General features: G+C 35.3%; 3 protein-coding genes across 6 annotated transcripts in view; 1 reads left to right on the forward strand and 2 right to left on the reverse strand.

The window, feature by feature from the left end:
- The first annotated feature begins 959 nt into the window (after positions 1-959).
- Positions 960-6,768, forward strand: slc47a3 (solute carrier family 47 member 3). 2 transcript variants are annotated; one of them, XM_060887713.1, is made up of 17 exons: positions 960-1,116; positions 1,333-1,434; positions 1,533-1,601; positions 2,252-2,400; positions 2,484-2,526; positions 2,660-2,704; positions 2,779-2,876; positions 2,988-3,085; positions 3,484-3,597; positions 3,730-3,797; positions 3,883-3,991; positions 5,045-5,120; positions 5,463-5,532; positions 5,703-5,835; positions 5,911-6,005; positions 6,091-6,133; positions 6,241-6,768. In XM_060887713.1, exons 1-17 carry the CDS (start codon positions 1,015-1,017, stop codon positions 6,447-6,449), a joined length of 1,623 nt encoding a protein of 540 aa, XP_060743696.1. In that variant the 5' UTR covers positions 960-1,014; the 3' UTR covers positions 6,450-6,768. The 2 variants fall into 2 exon arrangements, with proteins under 2 accessions (XP_060743696.1, XP_060743697.1); XM_060887714.1 differs by having other exon boundaries at positions 1,014-1,090.
- Positions 6,206-13,250, reverse strand: slc47a4 (solute carrier family 47 member 4). The gene is made up of 17 exons (XM_060887712.1): positions 12,747-13,250; positions 12,233-12,334; positions 12,035-12,103; positions 11,490-11,638; positions 10,802-10,844; positions 10,538-10,582; positions 10,357-10,454; positions 10,152-10,249; positions 9,889-10,002; positions 9,754-9,821; positions 8,796-8,904; positions 8,609-8,684; positions 8,396-8,465; positions 7,754-7,886; positions 7,557-7,651; positions 7,363-7,461; positions 6,206-7,291 (listed from the first exon to the last, which is right to left on the reverse strand). The coding sequence occupies exons 1-17, from the start codon at positions 12,885-12,887 to the stop codon at positions 6,986-6,988; spliced, it is 1,815 nt and encodes a 604-aa protein (XP_060743695.1). The 5' UTR covers positions 12,888-13,250; the 3' UTR covers positions 6,206-6,985.
- Positions 13,251-21,123: 7,873 nt separating this feature from the next.
- Positions 21,124-24,245, reverse strand: part of pitpnm3 (PITPNM family member 3) — a 50,223-nt gene continuing 47,101 nt past the window's right edge. The window contains exons 20-21 of one of the 3 annotated variants that reach the window (XM_060887711.1): positions 23,550-23,647; positions 21,124-21,142 (exon numbers count right to left, since the gene is read on the reverse strand). The gene's annotated coding sequence lies outside the window, so the exon portion shown is untranslated. Of the gene's footprint in view, positions 21,143-21,374; positions 23,648-24,245 lie in introns of those variants that run through there. The other 2 variants (XM_060887710.1, XM_060887709.1) reach the window with 2 other exon arrangements.

Here is a 24,245-nt window from a genome sequence, read left to right on the forward strand (position 1 = left end):
AACATTTTGGAATTTCTTTTGTTTCCTGAGCATTTGAATGCAACCAAGAAAATCCTACATACATTCTACAGAAACAGTTGATCTTTATTTGAGTTTAATCAGAATCATTTCGTTGCAATTGCAGTTTTAAGCGGGGTGTTTAGACTTTTCATATCCACTGTATATATACTGTAGTAAGGGAAATGTGACTAGTGAGGGGGGTCACATCACTCTATTCGCCTTTGAGCTTTTTGCAGTTTGTGAAAGCAGCTCCACCTGCTGGTCAACAGTTTATAGAAAAGTGAGAACTCTTTCTAAAAACCTACAGTCATCTTGCCATCTAGTGGTACGTCACATATGTTAAAAAAAAAAGTATTTGTGTGTGTGTGTGTGTGTGTGTGTGTGTGTGTGTGTGTGTGTGTGTGTGTGTGTTTGAGTTGTAGATAAAAGTCTACCTAAATCCCTATAAAGTCTATAGACTCTATCCAGTCCATAAGTGGATAATAAACCATAAAAATAAATAAAAAGCACGTTTATTTCCCCATCTTTCGTGATTATAATAATAATAATAATAATAATAATAATAATAATAATAATAATAAATACTACTACTACTACTAATAATAATCATAATAATAAATTGTTATTACCAATAATAATAATAATAATAATAATAAATACTACTACTACTACTACTAATACTACTACTAATAATAATAATAATAATAAAACATTACTAACAATAATAATAATAATAATAATAATAATAATAACAATAATAATAATAATAATAATATAAAAGGATCTCTTCTCAGACCGTGACCACTATTTTGCATACATCTTTTCAGTAAAGCAGTTTACACTGCACCACATTGCTGTATTATTTGATAATTCAGATACGCCTATGCTGTGCTTTAGTGTTCACTTTATTGGGGGCGGAGTTCACTAACGGTCTGATAAAATGCGTTGTCTAGTAATAACCCTCTCACCTAAGAGTCAGTCCTCGTCAATCGGATTCTCCGACAAGCTGAAGAGATGGCTGAGAGTTTACAAAGAGGTTTCCTCCGGTGTACTCGTTTCATACCCGTCGAGTTCAAAAAAGAAGTGAAATGTATGTCAACTCTGGCATTCCCTGTGGTTAGTATATAAAAACTGTGTATGTTTTATATATAGCTGCTTTGTTTACTGTTTAGGGAGCTCTGCATCTATTGACGTGCCATGCTGCGTTCACGAGGTTCCAGCTTTCGTGGCTATTATGCGTTTTCGCTAATGACAATACTACATCCTTGGTCGAACAGCCTTTAAAATGTCTTTGTTCACTTTAATAACCTACGACTTGTTTTATCACACCAGTTTTTGTCCTACGTTATGGTCTACTTGATCAGTTTTGTCAGCGTTGTGTTTTGTGGACATCTGGGAAGGACAACCCTGGACGGGGTAACGCTTGCTGCAGCTGTAAGCACATTTAGACCCTTCCCTCTAGTCCATGTTTATCTGGTTAACCAGTATGACTAGTATTAATGACCTGTATTATTCTGGTGGCTTATTTACAGATTATCAACGTGTCAGCATCTTCCGTGGGCTATGGTTTGGCAACAGCCTGTGCCACATTAATATCTCAAGTACACACACACACACACACACACACACACACATACACACTGATGGATTTCTTCACGTTTACCTTTACTATATACAAGCACTTGGCTAATCACCTCTAAATGTCTGGACTAAATTGATTAACTGACTGCTGACACCTTTTAGGGAAAAATACATGTTATGTTTATCTCTTAAAAGCTAAGCGGTATATCTGCCAAAATTGTTTATAATATTTGTGAATATACAGTAAGTGAATATACTAAAGTTTCTACCGAATTTATATTAATCACACTGTTCTACGTGGCATTAAAATCACAAGGCAGTTTTGTTTGCCTTTACATAAGTCTATTTAAATACTGATCTAGTCAAACTTTTTTTGTGGTCTTGTAGACTAAAACTATTCTTATTCTGGCAGGACTAAGCTAAAAAACAAACAAACCCTAAAGCTATGTTGGAGATTTACTGCGCAGTTTATAGGGATACACACTGACAAGTATTTTGTTAGATGCTAAGAAGAAAGGGAGGCATAAGTTGCAGGAAACACTATATTTATAGGGAGGCATATGTTACAGGAAACACTATATACGTCTGTGCATAATTTAACATCCCATCATTCACTATGTTTGATTGCTGTTAATAAACCTTTACTATTTCTGTTAAATGATACTAACAGACATTTGGAAGTGGGAACCTTAAGCGAGTTGGTGTGATCTTGCAGAGGACATTTCTCATCTTAATGTTGGCCTGCTTTCCTTGCTGGGCCATTTTAATAAACACAGAGTCAATAATGATTGCTGTTAAACAGAACCCTGAGATTGCCAGGTAGGTTTATTGTAAATAAATATGTCTATTTTGTTTATTATTTGAATACTTGGTATCCAGTCAGCTATGTTTATTCATTACAGACAAGCTCAGCTATATGTGAACATTTACATGGCTGCTCTTCCAGTAAGTATATTCAATGACTTGATGACACTAAAACAAAACAAAACAAAAAAATACTGAAATTCAGTATTCAGTACCACTAGTAACCCAGTTTGCAAAGAGGAATCATATACTTTGTTTTTTTTTCCCTTATAAGGGATTATTTACATACATAGCTGAGGCAACATATCTGCAAAATCAAGTAAGTAAGTAAAAAAAAAAGTTAGTATGGCTGTGACATTTAATAAAAACATTTAATAAAGCATGTCCTTTTAGGGTGTCATATGGCCATTGGTCATCTCTGGAGTTGTAGGCAATGTGATCAATGCCTTCTTCAACTATATTTTCCTTTTTGTTTTGGATCTTGGCATTGTGTGAGTATAGAAAATCAGTGATGATTAAAAGTATAGAAATGTCATACTATATTATGTGTAAAGAGATGATAATATAATTAAACAAATTATTAATGTTGCCTTTATTTATAGTGGTTCAGCAGCAGCCAGTGTTGCCGCAGATTATTCCATGGCTATTATGCTGTTTGTCTACATCATCTATAAAGGTCTTTATAAGGACACTTGGGAAGGTGAGTTCATATAATAGAACCAGATGTTTTGTAGTGGTTTCAGTGGTAGTTCAACTGATCACGTCTTCACTCAAGATGAGGCGATGTTAGCAGTATAATTGATTTGCTCACACACAAGAATATCTTGTATTATATATATATATATATATATATATATATATATATATATATATATATATATATATATATATATATATATATATATATATCTCAATTTATTTTCACAAAAGTCACAATATTGTCAAAAGAGGTTAACTAAATTCAAGGTGAACTTTTTTAAGCATACATATATGTCCACTACATGTAAATCCAGACATGAAATTATTTACTCATGGGTTCACTATGATTGTGTCAAACTAATATGTACAGCCAATGTTTCTTCCTTCTCTTCTGTGCAGGCTTGTCCATGGATTGTCTTCAGGAATGGGATGAATTTATGCGGCTGGGCATTCCAGGCATGGTAATGCTGGGCGCAGAGTGGTGGACCTATGAGCTGGGTGCATTTTTGGCAGGTAAAATGTGTTTTGAATAACATAATAATGCTTAGTTAATGTTAATGTCCCACAGCCTTTATAGGTAATGTTTCAATCTAAAATTCATCCTGAGGTGTTGCTTATTTTCTCTGCATGTGTTTTACATGGCAGGTTTGATAAGTGAAGTAGAGCTGGGATCCCAATCAGTTACTTATATACTGGCAAATATTGCATATATGGTAATTACTTTAAGGATATTCTGATGAAGTTTTTCCCTGTGTTATTAATGTATTAATGTATGAAGACTATCCAAACTCTTGCCAGTTTCCTATAGGCTTTAGTGTGGCAGGCAGTGTGAGAGTGGGGAATGCTCTGGGTGCTGGGGATGCTGAACAAGCCAAACTGTCTGCCAAGATCTCTATAGCCTGTGCAGGTACTTCTCAGTGCATTGATTATTTGAACTGATTGTTATTAATCATTAGGTTTCATTATATTATGTTTGCATAGAAAATTATAGAGGTGATAAGCGTGATGTTCTTTCTTAGTTGGTTGATAATATGTACAGTTTTGATATGTATACAGTTTTCACTTCTTCTTTTGGGTCTTGCATGTGGTTGTGCTTCAAAAAGCAGAAGGTGGACATTTTTTTTTATAGAAATGGTCTTTGATACATTTGTTTAAAATGTGATATTATTATTATTATTACTGTATTATTATTATTATTATTATTATTATTATTATTATTATTATTAGTGCATTTCAGATGCCCAGGGTTAGGATTAGCCCACAGTGCATCGAAAATGCCTCTCAAACACCCCATTTTCTATTAGCACCTAGATGGCATGTCTTTGTTGAAATTATTTCTTGTTTGAGAAAAGTGAGACAACAAAAACACACTCTGTGCAACATTGTTCCCCATTTTCTTTTCCTGTTTTTCTTTCCATGACCTGCTATTTAGAAAATCATTATCCCGTGCTTTCTTTTCCAATCGAAGGTCATTTCTGTTGGAAATTGTTGAATACACTGTATATGGGCACCTTTTTATACTGCCTCAGTTGTTTATCGAGCTGTAAGATTTACGTCTAAATGGGAATTGATCTGATAACTTACCGATTTTTGCCAGGTTCAAAGAAGGACCTGGTGCTCATTCAAAAAAAAATATTTTACTCTAGGATGCACTCACAAAACAAGCTTGTATGCAACATATTTTCCACCATTTAGAAATTGTTTGTTATTCACCATTAGATCATGTTTTATCTAAACATACAACCATATTTACATTATAGTGGCATAAAGACACCAGAAATGAATTAAATCATTAATTACAGTAAAGTGTAAGACAATTAAAAAGTCTTGTTTTGTTGTATAATTATATAGCAGAATTCTTAAGGCTATAAACTTGTGATCTTTGTGTGGCTGGCACACTTGTATCAATCCCATAGTTCACTGACATATTCTCTGTTAATTATACTGTGCTTTGCAACAGTCTGCGTCTCCATGTGCTTGGCAGTTATCCTGGGCAGTAGCAAAGATGTCATTTCTTACATCTTCTCAAATGATGAGTGAGTGCCCCACACTTAATCTATTATGAATTTACAAAGCATTGTGAATGAAATCAGTTTATGATTGTCATTTTACACACTCAGTTTTAGATGTATTTTTTAGATGCCCTCAAATCATCAATGCGCTGTCTACTATTCATTCATATGAATGTAATCTTAAAATCATATACACTGTAAGCTCTAGTTTTACTGCTATGACTCAGATTTCTTATAATGACTTAACTTCTTGCTGAACTTTGCCCATATAATACATGACATTTTGGTTTTGGAGTGGTTATATGATACAATGTAGTGAGAAATAATTAAACGGTCAGTTGACAAACTTTCTGTATCTTGTCACAGACAGATCAGAGAGAGAGTCAGTAGCGTAATGGTGCTCTATGCCCCTTTCCATGTCCTTGACGCAACAGCAGTGAGTAATCAGATATGTTATAGTTTAAATTCTGTACACTTCATGGAGAATTTCATAATTCATGGTTATTATTGTATTATTTAAAACATTTTTACAGACTAGTCAAAGCTGTACTTTGAGAATGTATCAAAACTATTTATTTTATTCTATTTCTATTTCTTTTCTATCAGGCAGCTGGTGGGAGTATTGTCCGAGCTTTAGGAAAGCAGCTGTATGGGGCAGCTGGGAACCTGGTTGGATATTATGGCATAGGCTTTCCTATTGGAGTGTCTCTGATGTTTGCTGCTAAAATGGGCATATTTGGTAGGAACATAAATTTTTATCTAACCCACTCTCTTTTTGTGTAAGTTCATGCTTTACGTTTCTCTTGTCTCATAGGTCTTTGGACTGGCCTTTTAATTTGTGTGTTCATGCAGTCCATTTTCTTCATTGTTCTCCTAATAAAGATAAACTGGCTGAAAGCCACAGAGGAGGTGAGACAATTAAAAATCATTTGATTTGCATCTATCATTGTACCCCTTCTACATCAGTGACATTAACATAATGCCCTGATCACAGGCACTGATAAGAGCAGGAATTCAGTTGGACTGCACAGGGGATGGTAAGAATCCTGTCCTGCTTGGCACTATTGGTTTAGTAAGCGTAAATTAACCGTAAAAAGAAATGGGCAAACTTTTATCACATTTAACAGAATCTTTTTATTGGCAGATACAGTAGAGCAGTCTGACAACATGCATGTCACCGATGAAGGCCCTCACACTGACACTGAGAGGCTGGCGGAGAATCTGAAAAACATGACTACAACGAGGGAGCCGCTACCTTTAGGGGTCTTGGTGGTCCGCAGAAGCCTGACTCTAATGGCTATGTTCATTATTCTGGCTGTAGGGATTGCTTTAAGTGTGATTGTGAAGAGGTAGCAATATGCTTATTTGGCCTGAAGCCATGTAAAAGACTTTATAGTCACAAGGAATTTATTGTATGGACATTCAGTCTGTAGCAGACTTCAACCCAAAGCCTACATGAAGGTATAATGTTGCATACAATAATTTTACAATCTCTTGTCATATATTTCAAGAGTTACAGAAATGCATATTTTGTTACAATTATTTAAGGGACAATATTAGTTCTTTGTTTAGGCAGTTTGTTCCATTATTTATATACTACAAGATGTGCAATCTCTCAAACAATATTAACCTGTTATTTTCTTTACATAAAGAGATAATTACTGTTGGATTACTTACAATTTCACTGTGTTTTTACTGCATATACATTGGTGACATTTCTCACATTCCAGAAGTAAAGAAAAGTGGCAATCAACTTTAGTTTAGTTAAGTTAATATATCATTCTCTATCCTGGTAGTTTATATTAGACAGGTCAATACACTATAATGGTAATACAGTATATACTACCAATACCAAACAAAAACACTTATCCAGCAAGGATCTCTCAGTCTCAAAAAGACATTGTTGTTGTGGCAGTGGGAGAAGATAAAGTGGAGTTCTGCAAGTCCAAAGTGCTATTGGTGATGGAAGGCACCTGGGGCAGAGGCAGGATGAAGTGGACCATCATCCCTACACTGAGGGTTAAGACAGCAGTCAGAGCAGTCAGACCTCTCCTGATGATGAGCTGAGCGGTTGAGAGTTGGTTTACTTTTCTCATTTCTCCTTCCTGAGTCTCTCTCAATCTCTGCTGAGCCACTGAAGTGCTTCTTTCCTCAGCCTCATCTTGAGAGCTCACAGATGTGTAGCCATTCTGATTCTGATTTACAGTGAGTAATATATTATTCGTTGTGCTTGGTAATATTTATCCAGTAAAGAAGTGAAACTTACCTCTGAGTTACTGAGTGCAAGGAAGAAGCTATCGGAGAGCCGGTGGCTGGATCTAAACTCTATGCCTTTGCTCTTCCCTCTTCCAGCACGTTCAATAGCCTTTAATGCATAAGTGCCAGCGTTAAATTATGAAACCCATTTTATTATGGCCATAATAACTAATTCCTTTGAGATACACACATGACAGGACATACCTCTTCTGTTAACTTCTTCCAATTTAATTTGAAGATGATGACAATGAAAAAGATTGACAGCAAGAAGACAGCAACAAAAAGGCCCCACCAAAAGCCTGTAATCAATGAAAAGAGATTTAATATTTTTGCCTAGAGATGAAGCACAATGCGGTTTATACTAATATTATTTATACACAATTATTTTGAAAAATACAAACCAGCGACTTGTAACTTTGCTGGGAAGGTCAGAGCAATACTTAATGGAAGTCCAATGCAGTAATAACCAATTAGATTAGCGATGGCTGCAATCCCCTGCTTCCCAGTGCCCAGGACTATGCCCATGCCCACACACTGAGGAAATAACAGTCATAATCTCACATCTAGTAAACGCAATCACGGCTGATGTAGGTACTGAAATATTGTCATGTCATGCCAAAATGTCAGAAAGTTTAAACAAACTAGTAAAAGACAATTATATATTATTTAGGCACTAATGTGTCAAGAGAAGGGCTGAAGCTTGAGCATAGCATAGCATAGCATAGCATAATGACCCCCAGGGGTTCTTGATTTTTTTATATCTTTTAGGTTTTCAATAACACAAAAAAGATTGCCTAGAAATAATATCAATTTGAACCTGTGTTCTGTTGGTGTCAAGTTCAGGAAGAGAAATATCTACGAATCTATTAATTATACATAATATTATTGTAAACATTTAAATCATGTTGATGTTCAAACAGTCCTGCACTAAGGGGGTCTGTTAAATTTCTTTAACAGTTTAAATGGTCGAAGTCAACAACATTTTAAGAACCCATTGTAGTGTATAGTGCATATAATAGAGTAGAGAGGAATTAAAAACTCACCAGCAGTCCATTAAAGAATTGAAGGGGGCAGTAAATGCTCATGAGTTCAGAAACCAACTCTGCTATGGTCCTGAAAATAATGAGTCAAAAAGCAATTTTTATGTTTTCTTGTTTTGTATTTTATAAATAACCTTTAATTAATATTCACAGAAAAATGAACTTATTCAAATATTAAAATGTTTGAAATATTAAAAAACAGATCTCTGTACTTACTCATCTGAAGTGAACAAAAATCCAATGACTGATTTTGTACCACCAAGCACTACACCCTGAATGACTGCCAATACAGCTAGAAAGGGAGTCAAATCAATGAAGTGCCTTTGTTCAAGCAATAGTGCTTTAAACTGGTGATTATGAGTACTGCTTATATAGGAAATATATAAGTGTATAGTGTTGTTACCTGCACAAATGAAAGAAACTTTGCTAGTGAGAATGGCTCCAGCTGTATTTCCAGCTCCTAGTGCATTACCTACACGCACACAAGCTGCGCCTTGTATTCCAGCTGGTATCTACAGGTAAAACACACACACACGCACACACACACACACACACATACACACACACACACACACACACACACACACACACACACACAATATGTGCAGAAAACAAGCACGGCATACAGTTCTGCTTAAGAAGAAGGACATGTATGGATTATGGTTAGGGTTGGAAAACTTAAAGTATCCACTCATAAATATACTCAAGTCAAGTATGAAGGTTGCTACTTTTAAAATTACTCATGTATTAAACAATAAACAGAAAATCTTTTCAAGAGATGAAATTCGGTTAGTTATGGAATGTCAAATGAAAAGTAACTGTAAAAAAGCAATAACAATTGGATAGGATAATTGTCAAATGATTTTACCGGAAAACATAGGCATGACTAAACGTATGTTTTTTGATAATTAATTAATAACAAGTTAAATATCATGTACATATCTATTATTTAACATTAGCTAGACTTGGATTTAATGCCTAGTAATTTTTTAGTTACTGGAATCAATGCTAATATAACCTGGCATCAGCAAAGAAAACAGACTAACGTGGTTAAATACATCCAATTGAGTGGCAAATAAGTAAAATTAATTTTTCAAATAAAATGAGTTCATGCCTTGGGACAAAAAGGACATCCTTCTTTTTATATTTGTCTTTGCTTACTGTAGCATATACAAACACTTTAATGGAGAAGCGCCAGGGGTGTTCAACACTTCGTTTGGCACTTATCTATCTACAAATGTACACAAGTTTTCTAAACTTCATTGAATGCTAAACTAAAATGAATGTACACAACAGAGTCATCTTCATTAATGCAGAATAATGCTTCATTCAAAGCAGAATAGCAAGACAGATTGTGTTACCATGTAGTTTATATAGGCCAGCATTATAACCACATGCTGAGCAGCCAAGTCGATTTCCCCTAGCATTCCTGTGAGAAAGAGCACAGTTAGTTATGCTTCTACAGTAACACTCCAATTAATATTCAAAGATGTCACCTGCTAAGAATCCTCCAATTTCATAGATCCACCATTCAAAGCATAACATTAGTGTACTAGGAATAGCCAGCTTCATGTAGCCGTCCCACTCCTGCAGTGACTCTGAGGACCAGCCTGTAATGAAAAGCATTAGAAATGAATGAAAGTTGCGTAACAGTACTGTACAGACTCAGTGCTATCTAACTGAGGAATGTTCTGTAGGGCACATTAGCATCAGTATTAACTGGTAAAATGTATTGTCATGTGCAAAGGAACATGCTCACCTCCCCACGTCTTAACATGTAGTTTCTTAAAGCGAATGTAAGCAAATAAACTGAAACAGGAAAAGACCTGAGCAAAACAATTGGCTGCTGCAGATCCACTGAAATAAAATGACAAAAACAAGCACACAGAAATGAGAAAACCCATTGTCTTTCAGGAGTAGACTGGAATGTTAAATGAATGAATGAATGAATGCAAAATACTAACTGTACTCCAAGATCCCACCAAAATAGCAAAATGTAGTGGATCAGCACATTCACAACATTGGACACCACAGATACATACACCTGAGGTATAATCACTCCCTGGACAGAGAAACCAATATAAGACCCAGATACTTTTGGGCATTTTTTGACTGATAACAGAGACTTCACTCCATCATACAAACCTGGTTTTGGAGGTAAGACACTTGCAGCTGGTACAGAAATATTGCCTGTAGTCATCAAACGTAAAAGAAATATGAGCATAGACCTACACATGTATGTATTATACTGTTTACATAATAATGACAACAACAATAACAACAACAACAATAATAATAATAATAATAATAATAATAATAATAATAATAATAATAATAATAATCGTATATTTATAGTAATAAATATATAGTAAAATATTTATTTATAATAAATAGTAAATTTAATCTTACTGGAATAGCAGGAAGGTATGCCTCAACATAGATCTGGGCTACCCTAAAAAAACAACAGTGGAGAAATAACAGGAACATTTATGATAATATTTACCCTGTGATAATATTTATATCAGGAAATTGGGTGTAAACATTTCTGACATTGCAAACATCAAAATATCCTGAATATTTGCATTAATTTCTGAAATTTGTTTATTAGTCTAAGTTAGCTGTCAATTCCTTATACAGCAACCAGCTTTTTAAGGATGATGTGAGGAGAAAATGAAAATTAAACAAACCAACACCATTTAAAAGTTCAGGAGAAATAAAAGCCTCTCTTGGTAAAATTGATTAGCTGTGTTGATGAACAATAACTTGTTAGAATGAGGGCAATAATATACACCTGTAGTCCATGTTATATATGTAACATACTGTATATAGCATTATTAATGTCAACTGGTTTCATTACAACCTCAGCAGCACTCTTTCTGTGTACTTTCCGTTTCAATAGAAATTTGCGTATTATACTGAACTCTGCCACCTCTACCACTACAAATATACAGTATACAGATAAGATAAGATAAGACCATTATACCTTTCTTCGACCCACAGTATAAATAAAGGCTATGAAAAAGGCTGTGCTTCCCCAATGAGTTGTTTAAAATAAATCATTTGAACCTGTTATGACCAAATATAAAGTATGCCTGACCTGGCTACAGCAGGGTCCTGTCCCAGTAGGAGTAAGAGGGACTGTGCATTAATAAGCACACCCCAGCAGGGAAGACAGAAGAGCAGCAAGATCAGAATGCCTCTTTGCAGGATTACTCCTACATGTAGCAGGTTTTTACTGCCAAATGTCTGTGTACATAAGCACATATAAATGTGAATCTTAATTACTGATGCAAATGAAATTTATGGTATGGCTGCTACACCTTGCCACTAGTGGTTAATCTGTTTGACAAACTATCGGAAGGTTGTGAGTTTGAATCCCAGGTGCCTGAGCAAGGTCCTTAACCCTCAATTGCTCATTTGTATAAAAATTAGATAAAATGTAAGTCATTCTGGATAAGGGTGTCTGGTGAATGAGTCCACATTCTTACTGCTATCATGAATATAATCAGTAATCTGCTAGGTTTCTTGCTTTAGTAAATGAAGTAGACTAAAATCATTTCTAAAGTATTAAAATAAAATATTTATCAAATAATTCCATAATTTTAGTTATGGACAATAAAAGAGATCATTTTATTCACCTACCTGTGAAACCAGTGTATCACAGGCCATAGTTAGCCCTAATCCAGTTGCTGCAGAAGTTATATTTATCGTCTAAAAATACAGAAATTGGAATTCACTTATCATAAATGTGCATGATAGAAAGAAAGAGTATTTTAATAATTAATTCTGACAAATTCGGCAAAATCATTAATTTAAAGAGGGATACAGTGGGCCACTTACAGCTGAAGCCATGCCATAGCCTGCCAGTACAGTGTTCCCCAGGCGGCCACAGAACATTGTGACCACAAAGAAAAGAAGGAAATTCAAGAACCGGCAAACAAGCTGGGGAAACAAACACAACCAATAGACATGAAAGACTCTAATGGCAATAAACAACTGTCCAGAGTTAAAAAAAAAAAATTTTAATAATAGCACTGTATTTCGATTGATCTTTTTTCCCTATATGATTCTTTATATTTTCTTCATACTGTGCTATGGCCACTTGTAAAATCCAAATTATACACCACTACCCATGTTTACAGTCATGATAATATTACAATAAGAACAACAACATAACTATATATAAAAATGGCAAGAACTGCTCAATAAAATGTCAGGAACAACTGTTCATACCAAAATATCATTCTCTGTTTTTTTTTCTACAAGACAAACATTCTATGCTGAGGCTCAATGAGAAAACTAGCTCATGCAATTATGCTAATACTTTCTCTTGCATATGCTTGCAATCACTCACCAGGGGCCCAGTCATCCTCAGGATGTGGTAGAGTTCCTCTCGGTAAGCCAGAGGGAGGCAGCGTCTCATACTGGGACAGCAGAAGAGCTTGGAACTGGGTTCCAAGGCAGGAGCTTCAGCTCTGCGGTTAGATCCATCCATGATCGTCTCAGAGGTCCTCACTAAACCAAAGCTCACCAAAGGCAACAGTGTCTCAGCTGCAGCTTTGCATTCCTCTGACTTCTAGGGAAAAGGTTTCACAACTCTTAAAAGCTCACTGATTAAGTAAGATGCAGACAGTGGTGAGTTTTGATTCAATCAGCAATGGGAACTGCAAGCCTGTAGTAGTGGCTAGAACTTCAATTTGCATTTTGAATACATTAGTATTAGTAAAGTAATTAATAATTATTAATAATATTCAGAGCTTTGTCAAAGATAACTATGCTTTAAAAACATATTTCCTTTTAATAAGGTTCAATTATCAATTGCTACAGCATATAATATTTTATATTAATAAATGAATATATATTCAATTGAAAATAAAGCATTAATATGACAAAACTGCATTAAGCAGCTGCAATATTCAATGTAAACCTTCCATACAATTTATTAAATATTCAAAACAAAATATATTTTGATTTTCTTTTAAGTTATAATCACATATATCATTGTCATACAAACAATTTACTACTCAGTTTATACATTATATGAACTCTTCACATGGTGAAACTTTCAACAATATCTATACTGTACATCCTGAACTGAAATATGTTTCCTTTGTATGTTAATCATCTTAATTAGAAATAAACTAAAGCAGGTTAATATTTCAGTATTGACCCTTGTTTTAAGAGTGTACTCACAGCATGAACGCTTTTCCCCACAGCAAGCGTATTGCCTCGAAGTTGGACAAAGGTGGCTTTTTAAAAAGGAAATCACCACCATAATGAAAGGTGCAGTATTGCTAAGTTAAACATTTCATGTCTACTTTTAAAATGACTGAACTGGGTTACCCAGATCAATAGTGAAAAAATATTCCTCAAAGAAAAGGAGGAAACTCAGGAACTGTTGCATGAGCTCGGGAAACAAAGAGATCAGAGATGAAAGGCTTCATACTGAACTGTTTGACTTTTTCTCAAGAGTTTTTCTCAAGGGAGATTTCTCAAATAAAATTGAAATCATATCTAAGAATCTTGATTTTCTTTAAGTGATAATCACATATATCATTTTCATACAAACAATTTACCACTCAGTTTTTACATTACAAGAACACTTCACATGGGGAAACTTTCAACAATATCTATACTTCCTGTACTGAAACATGTGTTTCCTTTGCATGTTCATCATCTTAATGAGAAATTAAAAAAACTACAGCATGTTAAATGCACAAAAAATGAAAAGTTATAAAACTGCATTTAAAGATTTCATTCGTATTCCACAGAAAAACACAATACATTCCTAAAAGCAGACAAGATTCATATGTTTAAAATTATGCTTAAATGAAATAAACCTATGGTCATCATACCAGAAATCTTACCAGTATTTCACCAAACCAGTCTTTATCTATATGTTCATATAGTGCCAATGCATCTATATAAGAATCTTTTATTTTTTGTTATAAATGTTTGGGCGCTTGTTATCATTAGCAGAAAGCTAACTGTGCCTATTATCTATTAGAATGTATATTTACTAACCTTACATTTCGCAGAGTTAACAATTTTTTGTTATATATAACATTGTTATGATAAATATATACAACTATTTAGGATTTGAAACAAAGTTTAAAATAACAAACAAGTCAATGAAAATTATTTATTGTACTTTCAACAATGGAAATACTCCTTAGCATTTTAGCATTTAATGAGGAAGAAACCTTGTGAGGAACCAGACTTATTTTGATACACATTTGAACTGGACTCAACTTTTACTGTCAATAAAAAAACAAACAAACAATGTTATGTTTTATAGTTAAATCCACAGTCACTACAGGAGTCAGTCTTTTTGCCACAGCTGTAAGTCACAGGTCACCATGACAAAGCTTTTTTTTTTTAGCATTTCTAAAGATTTCCCAATTAGCACAATAAAGCCTCACTGGCTTATAACATTTGAAAGGAACAACTCATTTGAAGACTCATGAGATATTAGAGCTCATTAAAATAGAAAGAATGCACACAGAATTTGTACAGTATGTCTGTAAACAGTACATAATGGTTTGCAATACTATAAACTGTGATCAATTTATAAGACAGACACAAAGGTTTCACTCTTAGCTATTAAGGTACATTTTTCCTTTAAACCTTCATTTGATGGGAAACTGGATTTTCTTGGTTTGGAAAATCCAGTTTCCCATCAAATGAAGGTTTAAAGGAAAAATGTTTATAGCACAGTTTATATAACGGCTCCCATTGATGCTCATATGGATTGGACTGATATTTGGTTATGATGAAGGCTAAATCATATCAATGATTTACATCATATTCATACTGATTTAATCATTTATTAAGCCCTTGAAGCCTGTGGATCAAAATGCATGTGTGATAGTAAAGTGTTGGCCCAATACAATCTGTCAGAACAACTTCAATGTGACTTGCCATAGATTCTACAAGCTTCTGGAACTGTCCTGGGGGATAAAACATTCTAAAAATCCATTTTATTTGGTGTTATTATGATAATGGTACAGAGAACTGTCTAAAATATTAATCCAGAATCTCGCTTAGGTTAAGTAATATATCAATCACTAGAAAATGTGCAAAGTTCAAGTGATCCAATGGCCAATAAAAGTTTTTATACAGTGAGTGCTGCACACTCTGTTCCCAAAGTATCTGGACATCTGACTAATTACACCCATGTGTTTTTGAACATCCCATTCCAGATTTAACTTCCACTTCTTCCACTTCTTCCAAATCTTTCCACTAGATTTTGGAGAGTGGCTTTGGGGATTTGCTTCTAGTTTCTCCCAGTGATGTTGAGGTCAGGCCCTTTGTGTTTTTCCAATCCCTTGCTTTGTGCACGGGGGCACTGTCATGCTAGAACATGTTTAAGCTTATCCTCTAAAGAAAAGAACATTTTAATACATCATCATACAAACACATTCAGTTTATGGCATCAGTTCAGGGAAGGGCTGCATGTTCCTGAAGGTGACCACTACTTTTTGCCAAATAGTGTATTTATAGTATGCAAAAAAATGGGTTAATTTGCTGTAAAATACTTTGCCAAGGCATAAAGGCATTACACTAAGTTAAATATTAATGATGGGTTACACAAGAGAAAAGCCTTTGAACCAAAGACATAATAATAACTTGAGGCTGATGAAATAGAGAGTTCATTACATTTTCTACAACCCATAAAATCTGTTGCTTACAGTACATGTTCACTCAAGCCATAAATATATCTATGACTTAATTTATGACAGTTTATAAAGACAGCTTTTAAAGTTTTAAAGTTTATATCCATAAACTGCATCAGTAAGTATTTTAGTTATTAGTCAATATTTGTCTGTGCAAATTAAGACAGATGATCTTTGTTTAACTCTTCAGTCAGGGGACGCAAACATTTTTAAAGTCATTTTAATAACTAATAGTGCAGTGATCAGCACAGAGCAAGACTTTCCAGTATGAGCAGTCAGTGGGAAACAAATCCCCATGAGTTTGCTGGGTCAAACCTGCAGTTCAGAACAGTGCTTATGTAACATGCTTATGTAAGATGCTGTGTTTTGGAGGCCAGGATAGAGAGAGATTTTTGATCTTTAGAGTCCTCCTCTAATGTCCAGAAGTAACTGTGAGCAGATGTCTCTGGATGTGAATATATGGTAGAATAAAAACCCTATTTATTAATAAGGATATATTTAGGTTCAAAAATTGTTCTAATTGTATGGTTGAGCATTACCAAATTTTTTAGATTGAGCCTGACTGTTTTGTAAAAACCTGACAAAAAATCTACCTATAAACTACAGCATAGCCATACCTTACAGTGGTGTGGCTGTGTTAAACCTACTGTAGGTAAAAATTTATCATATTGATTCATAAAAGGCATTTAATCCATTGTTGCTTGTCAACCAGCAAGCTACAAAAAGTCATATTTAATAATGCCAGTAATATTAGGCTACATTTCATGAAATACACTAGAGTTAAATATTAAAAAAAAATTCAATGGTATGCCTTCGAATAATGAACATTGTTAACTTTTTCATCGGGGCAACAGAATAGTTCTGTGAGATCCAACTATGCTAGCACAGCACTCACTCCACTGGCTTCCACTAGCTGCACACATCAGATTCAAAACACTGATGCTTGCCTACAAAGCAAAAAATGGACCAGTTCCCTCTTACCTCAAAGCCCTTATCGTTATCCAACCTTACCAGCACTGCTCGACTGGTAATACCATCTCTCAGGCTAAGAGGTAAGTATACAACACGACTCTTTTCTGTTCTGGCACTGAGATGGTGGGATGAACTTCCCCTAGGGGTCCGTGCAGCTGAGACATCTCCAAACGACGGTTGAAGACTTCTTCATGAAATACTTGAACTAGCACTTAATCCCCTGTTTATTGTAGGTATGTATTTAACCTGATGCAGCAGCTCAGAATTGCTGTTTGACTATTGCATGATCACTGCATGATTACTGTGTGATTCTGCCAGACATCCACCAGGAGTGCTACAATGATCTTGTTCCCTCGCTCTGACGTAGTTAATGAGTAGCTGCCTTATTCACGCCCCCTACGCGCATCTGTTGCAATGACACGTTGATCCACCAGGTGGCGCCGTGATCAGTGTAACAGCTGCTGGCATTAACCAATGAAACGTCTCTAAATTTAAATTAAAACCATTTTGACCATTTTTAATGTCAGTAAATAATAAAACCTGTTTTTTTCCAGGTCAAATTGACTTGAATGCTTATAAATCAAAAATTCTACAATGATCAGCATTCTGCGTGATCAGCTTATATTTGTAAACATTTTACACTTATGTCTATTTTGCCTACCAGATGCCATCTGATCACCCAAAAACGGGCTACACACACACACACACCACTCAAAAACATGGCATAATTTATTGTGAATAAAACTTCCTTTACACCTCTTATGCTTTTTATTATATTTAATTTATAAACAACAAACCTCATGAAATTATGCCATATTTTTGAGTAAAATTATTAAATATTATTTTGGATAACCACTGGTTGGTGTATGTCAAACATCCCCAGGTCAAAGCTGACTGAAGCAACTAAATTCATAAATAAGAGAGAAAACAGGATTTGAATATGAAAACGTGTGTGTGTGTGTGTGTAGCATCATTTCGTTAGATCATATTTTGCCCTCTGCTAGGCAAAGGCATATCAAAAGTATGAAATATTTACAAATGTGTATCTTTTTTTTCTGGAGGCCTAATGAAATGCAATGCCGAGTGTGTGTGTGTGTGTGTGTGTGTGTGTGTGTGAGTGCACGTGCGCACGCGTGTGTGTGTGTGTTTTGGGTACGTGTGTTAGTGTACATTTTATGTGTGCATTTTTGTGTCTGTATGTATGTTCATTGCACTGAAAAGGGCAAAAGTGTGACCTATTGCCCACTAAATGTGGTCGAGTCAAATTGACTCGGGAGTAAAGTGTTTATTTTATGAACAAATAGTTCAACGAAAATAGACAAAATGAATTTTACTTGCAAAGTTCATAATTTGGAACAATCCTGGTAAATTTCAGGCAAATATGTGGAAGGAAACCCAAGTTATGACACATTAAACTTTCCGGATGAGTCAAATAGACCCCATGTCATTGTATTAGCAACTTTTCATTCTGTTTTCACACAATTTTTTATAAACAAAACAGACTATTTTGCATTTATTTAGGCATTTATTTATTTGGGCATTTCTGAATGTTTCCATGTCACACACAGAGGTTTCCCCTGCCTTGGATCTGGGCTACTCTGAGTGAACAAATGCAAATGTACCTGGCCTCACAGGTGATGGGTGTGTTTGCACAACAAAAGCAGGAGGAGAATCGAGCTGAAGAACTGTGAAAATCTCAACAGGGGGGAATCACACCTCTTGTACCGCTTTGACACGTTGCACTTACAGTAGGAAACATATCCATCCAACAAACCTCAGTTTCTGGTTCTCACATGTGCTGCTTTCAGCATTTTTGTGCAAAGTGCTCATGGGGATAGAGTCTTGTACAAACAGGCCAAATACACACTAGAAAAAGAGATCAGAGTGGCAAAGAGAAATTATTCTGAAAAGCTACGGGCTCAGTTTTCCACTAACGACTCAGCTTCAGTGTGGAAAGGTCTGAAAGCCATCACCAACTACACGACACCATCCCCCAGCACTGTGGTGAATCAACAACTGGCAGACGACCTGAATGAGTTCTACTGTAGGTTTGAAAAAGCCCAATTCTCACCTCCTGTAAACACCGAATCCAACACACCTAAAATTCAGTTCAGTGAAGATGAGGTGTGTCAGGTCTTCAAGAAAAACAAAAGAAGAACAGTGACAGTGAAGTAAAGAAATTGACCGACGTGACATTTCTGCCATCATCCAAAAATGGCTCCATCAGATTCATGACCATGCTCTCTGCCAGCCTCTCTCCCTTCTGATGACTGGGGTCCTTTCCCAAGTAAGGAGATGCATAGCAGACATATTTGGTCTCCAAACCCGTGGCCATCCAGAACTTGATCCCAAATTTGTCTGGCTTGGTTGCGATATACTGTGTGAATGGACAACGAACCCTGGTAGGGAACAGCTGTTCATCTATGGTCAAGTGTTCTCCTGGAGTGAAACTCTCAGCACAGTTCTTGTTGAAGCGTGTCCAGATGTCGGAGACCGCAGCAAATTTGTCTGTTAGAAGGTGTTGCATAATTGAAATGAATCTATCTCGGGGCATTGTCTCTTTGAAAGCCAGGAGATTGTTTTGAAACCATTTTGACCATTAAATATGATTTGAATATGAAAACACAACGTGTGTGTGTGTGTGTGTGTGTGTAGCATCATTTCATTAGATCATATTTTGCCCTCTGCTAGGCAAAGGCATATCAAAAGTGTGAAATATTTACAAATGTGTGGCTTTTTTTTTCTGGAGGCCTAATGAAATGCAATGCCCTATTTGTGTGTGTGTGGGGTCCGAGTGTGTGTGTTAGTGGACATTTTATGTGTGCATTTTTGTGTCTGTATGTATGTTCATTGCGCTGAAAAGGGCAAAAGTGTGACCTATTGCCCACTAAATGTGGCCGGGTCAAATTGACTCGGGAGGACTTGAGGAGGAAAGTATTAATTTTACTTGCAATGTTCATAGTTTGGAACAGTACTGGTAAATTTCAGGCAAATATGTGGAAGGAAACCCAAGTTATGACACATTAAACTTTCCAGATGAGTCAAATAGACCCCATGTCTGCACAAGGGTTATATAAAGATCATATGTACTATGGCAATGACAAACCTTAGCAATTTGAGGTCAGTTTGACCTGTAACATACTGTAATAAGAGGGTTAAAGTCTAAACAGGTCATAGATGCATGTCCTGAAAAGATCTTGTCCTTGGCTCAAATCAAATATATATATATATATATATATATTTATATATATTTATATATTTATATATATATATATATATATATATATATTTATATTTATATATATATATATATATATATTTATATATATATTTATATATATCTATCTATTTATATATATATATATATATATACACATACACACACACACACACACATGTATATATATATATATATATATATATATGTATATATATATAATAAAAACTGACTTTAATTTGCACAAGTTCAAAACCCACAGTGTCACCAAATACAACATCCATATGTCTGTCTCTCTCCAGTGTGTGATAATGACATTAAAGTTTCAGGTCCTTCCTACTATCTTCCTGCTGGACAGGTAAAAGGTGAAAGAGAAAACTGCTTCTATACTCTTAAAAAAATGTTGTCTCTGACCTGTAAAGTCAGGGTCAGAAAGTATTTGTGAGCAAAGCCCCATCTTCAGGTTGTGCCCTGGAATTGCATTACAACAGCTAAAAATGGGGGTGGCTACATTAGAATATTCACACGTCCTTCATTGCCTGTAGAGAGGGGGGCTCATGACAAAAGTCTGCTAAACGTGTGATAAAGGTGTGATGAAAGTCTGACTAAGGTCAGTCACATGTTGGAAAAGAACAACTTTGAGCCGCTGCATCTGTACAGTTAGGCTCATGTGTGAACAGTGTTCATGGTATCTTATGCCTGTAACCTAGTGAACCAGTGTTAATGTATTCAATGAGACTTAAAAGCACTTTTGTACGCCACTCTGGATAAGGGAGTCTGCCAAATGCTGTAAATGTAAATGTAGCTAAATCATAATAATTTTAATTTCTTACCAGGATGTCTAGGTTGGGTCTGCACTTCATGATCGCGTGACACTGGAGACCCCTTAAGAAGAAAAAAATGTGTTGTTCCTTTGTCCGTTTTCGTAGCACTTCAGAGTACATCAATTATATTTGAGTTATAAAATCAGGAATATTCTGCTAATTGTAAATATTTTAAACATTAAATACAAACTTTTATTTTGAACTTCTGGTGAACTGTATAGATGTGACGAATGCTTTACTGTAGATTACTTGAAGGTATAAGACAGAAGAAAGATACATGGTTTCATCACACACTGAGCCAAAAGCAATTTTATTGTATCTTAAAATAAATAAGTTGAATAAAATACAAATATATTCTCTGAATATACAGATAAGTCTATATCTTTGAAAGGTTATACACACGTCAATAAGGCTGGAAATACAATCCTATACTGAGTATACTAATTCAGAAAGTGACAAATGTTCACACTTCACAAAGGCTCATACAAACCAAGGTCTGTCTTAAAATTCCTTTGTCACATAGTCTCAAACTGCAGGCTCAGTTTCAGACTGTATTTATCAGTCACATGACCTCTGGGTAAGGACAGAAATCATTTACAATAAACACAAAACAGTTCAAAACAACACAGACATGTTGTTTTGCATGTATGGTCACACATACATGCACACACACATGGACACACACCCACACACACTTCACACTAAGTGGTCTATATAAAGGATATGTCCGTTATACAAGTGTAACTTTGGTTAAGCAAATTAAGAAACATTGCAGTTTTCTGCTCTTTCAGAAAAGAAACAGTTTTCATTAATAAAAAAGCAATTAATACAACACAAGAGACTAACATCTCATATGCCATACTGATCTTAATTTATATAGATTGTATAAGTCAATATGAAAACAAGCAATGAATATTTCAAGTTTCAAAAATATTTTAAAGTGATGTCATATCACTAACAACCTAATTTAACCTAAGAGTAATACCCATATTCTGATGTGTTATACACAAACAACTCTCAGGATCTTTGTTGATCACAGTCCATTAAACCCTTTAAACTAAAAGTGCAAGAAATGGTTCATCCGAGTGCCATAGAAGAACTGTTATGGATTTGTAAAGATCTTTTTGACTGATAAATCTTGCCAAATTAAAGCAAGCTAAAAATAATAATTATTCAAGTATTAATTCATTAAGGTATATATATAGGTCTGAAAATTTAAAGAACCACTTTTTTGGACCTTTATTTTCACACTGACCAGCATAATATGTAACCAGTTCTTTCATTTCTTTTTTCCCCAAAGTAGTGTTACATTCAAACTTTGGCCTGTAGTGTTAAGTCTATGCATGAACCATTTATATGTAAACAATATCAATATCAGATTAAACAATTACCTTATTACTGTGTAATATCAGGGCAGTACACTCACAACCTTATGAACAACAACAACCACTATTACAATACAAATACAAAACCATTATTGAATGGTAAACATCGCTGTATTCAGCCATAAAACAATTACACCTATAGTACCATAATCAATTTGATTTAGTGCAAGTTACAATATTCACCTAAGTGAGAAATTGAGGAATATCACAAATGTACACAATACATATAATACACTTAAGCTGCTCCCCATTTTAAATATTTCAAAATCATGTTTCCTGGACAGATTACAGTTTAAAAAAGCAGATTTGGGCAGGGAAAATATTGGGCACAGAAGCCACTGATGTATGATAATCATTTCATCTGGTAGTCAATCTACAGTACAGCTACTGATATAACAGGCATGAGAGATGGGAGATAAGGTATGACCTCACACAGAAGTAGGGAGACGTTCAGCACTTCTTCTAGCACAGGTTCCATGTTGTCATGTGCACTGTTCTGGCTATGAGCTGTGCCATGAAACAGCAGGTTTGGGTCAGCCTAGCAGTTCATCTCTGCAGCTAGCTCATGGACAGATATTCAAAATGCAGTGTTGAGTCTGCAATATTTACACAGAAGGATTATTGCAGGAGTCAGCATAAAAACCTGCCCAAGCAGCATGTTAAAGCTCTCCTCTTCAACTGTGTAAATTTCCTTGGGCTTTAGACATCTGGATGTTTCAGCTGGAATTTTATATTTTATCTTCTTGCCTGGCAGAATACCAAGAAATAGCCAGGAAGCAAGCCAAGTCCTCACAAGACCAAGCAAAAATACCTCTGTGTTGCTGACTATTTAAAATATGAAACTCACAAACAGTCTTAAACTTGGATAGTGATACTTCCAGGTTATGATTATTACTAATTAATTAATACTTACTGATCATTTCAAATCTGCTGAACCTTTGTTATTGCCTTGACTCAAACAGGGGACTTGAGGAATAGACAGATTTTGCATAACATACTGTATGATGAGTCAAATCCTCAGGGAGATGAAGCAAGCTGTACAGAGTGAGATTTGAAGCAGAGATGTGATTTGTGGTGCCTCACCCAAAGGCTTAGATGTGAAGATAATGCAGAAGAGAAAAAGAGCACTGAAGGGTGAACACTGACGGTGCAAATCCTCAAAAGAAAGCCCATCTGAATACCTAGATTAATTCAAAAGAAAAACAGAAACGAGGAACATATTTATCCAGGAACATAATCAGTTAACCCACACAATCTCATGAAGCAAACATCATTTTACACTAAGTAAAAAAGTGAACTGGAGAAAGCCGGAACAATCTGTCTTCAGTTAAGAGACCCTTGACAGCTAAAATGGAAATGTGCATTCAAAATTCAGCATCGTTGAGAGCAAGGACAGAGCAGACAAGCAGAAAGCTGCTCCTAATAATAGCTCTACTTAGGGTTTGGTAATGAATATCAATTTGGCTCTCCTGGAAAAAAGGAAAACTTGCCTATTAGAGAAAATGAAAAGAAGCTTTCCCTCTATATTGTTTGAACTATGGACTATGGATTGTTTGGGAAGTGGTGGCCAAACGGTTAAGGTGTTGGGCAACCAATTAGAAGGTTGTGAGTTCAAATCCCATGTCCACCAAGCTGCCACTGCTAGGCCCCTGTGATAGGCCCTTAACCCTCAATTGCTCAGTGGTATAAAATGTAAATTGATCTGGTTAAGGGTATCTGCCAAATGCTGTAACTGACTAGTCTAGTAGGGCAATGCATTCATAAATGCTTTAGTTCCTA

This window comes from Tachysurus vachellii, chromosome 15 (assembly GCF_030014155.1).
Source record: "Tachysurus vachellii isolate PV-2020 chromosome 15, HZAU_Pvac_v1, whole genome shotgun sequence".
In the NCBI taxonomy this organism is placed as follows: domain Eukaryota; kingdom Metazoa; phylum Chordata; class Actinopteri; order Siluriformes; family Bagridae; genus Tachysurus; species Tachysurus vachellii.

Coding starts and splice junctions, on each gene's coding strand:
- slc47a3 (XM_060887713.1), top strand. CDS start 1,015: ATGGCTGAGAGTTTACAAAGAGGTTTCCTCCGGTGTACTCGTTTCATA. Junction 1,602..2,251: donor GTGCCACATTAATATCTCAA/GTACACACACAC, acceptor TGATACTAACAG/ACATTTGGAAGTGGGAACCT. Junction 3,086..3,483: donor TTATAAGGACACTTGGGAAG/GTGAGTTCATAT, acceptor TCTTCTGTGCAG/GCTTGTCCATGGATTGTCTT.
- slc47a4 (XM_060887712.1), bottom strand. CDS start 12,887: ATGGATGGATCTAACCGCAGAGCTGAAGCTCCTGCCTTGGAACCCAGT. Junction 12,104..12,232: donor GCTATGGCATGGCTTCAGCT/GTAAGTGGCCCA, acceptor CTGTATTTTTAG/ACGATAAATATAACTTCTGC. Junction 7,292..7,362: donor TTGCACTCAGTAACTCAGAG/GTAAGTTTCACT, acceptor ACTGTAAATCAG/AATCAGAATGGCTACACATC.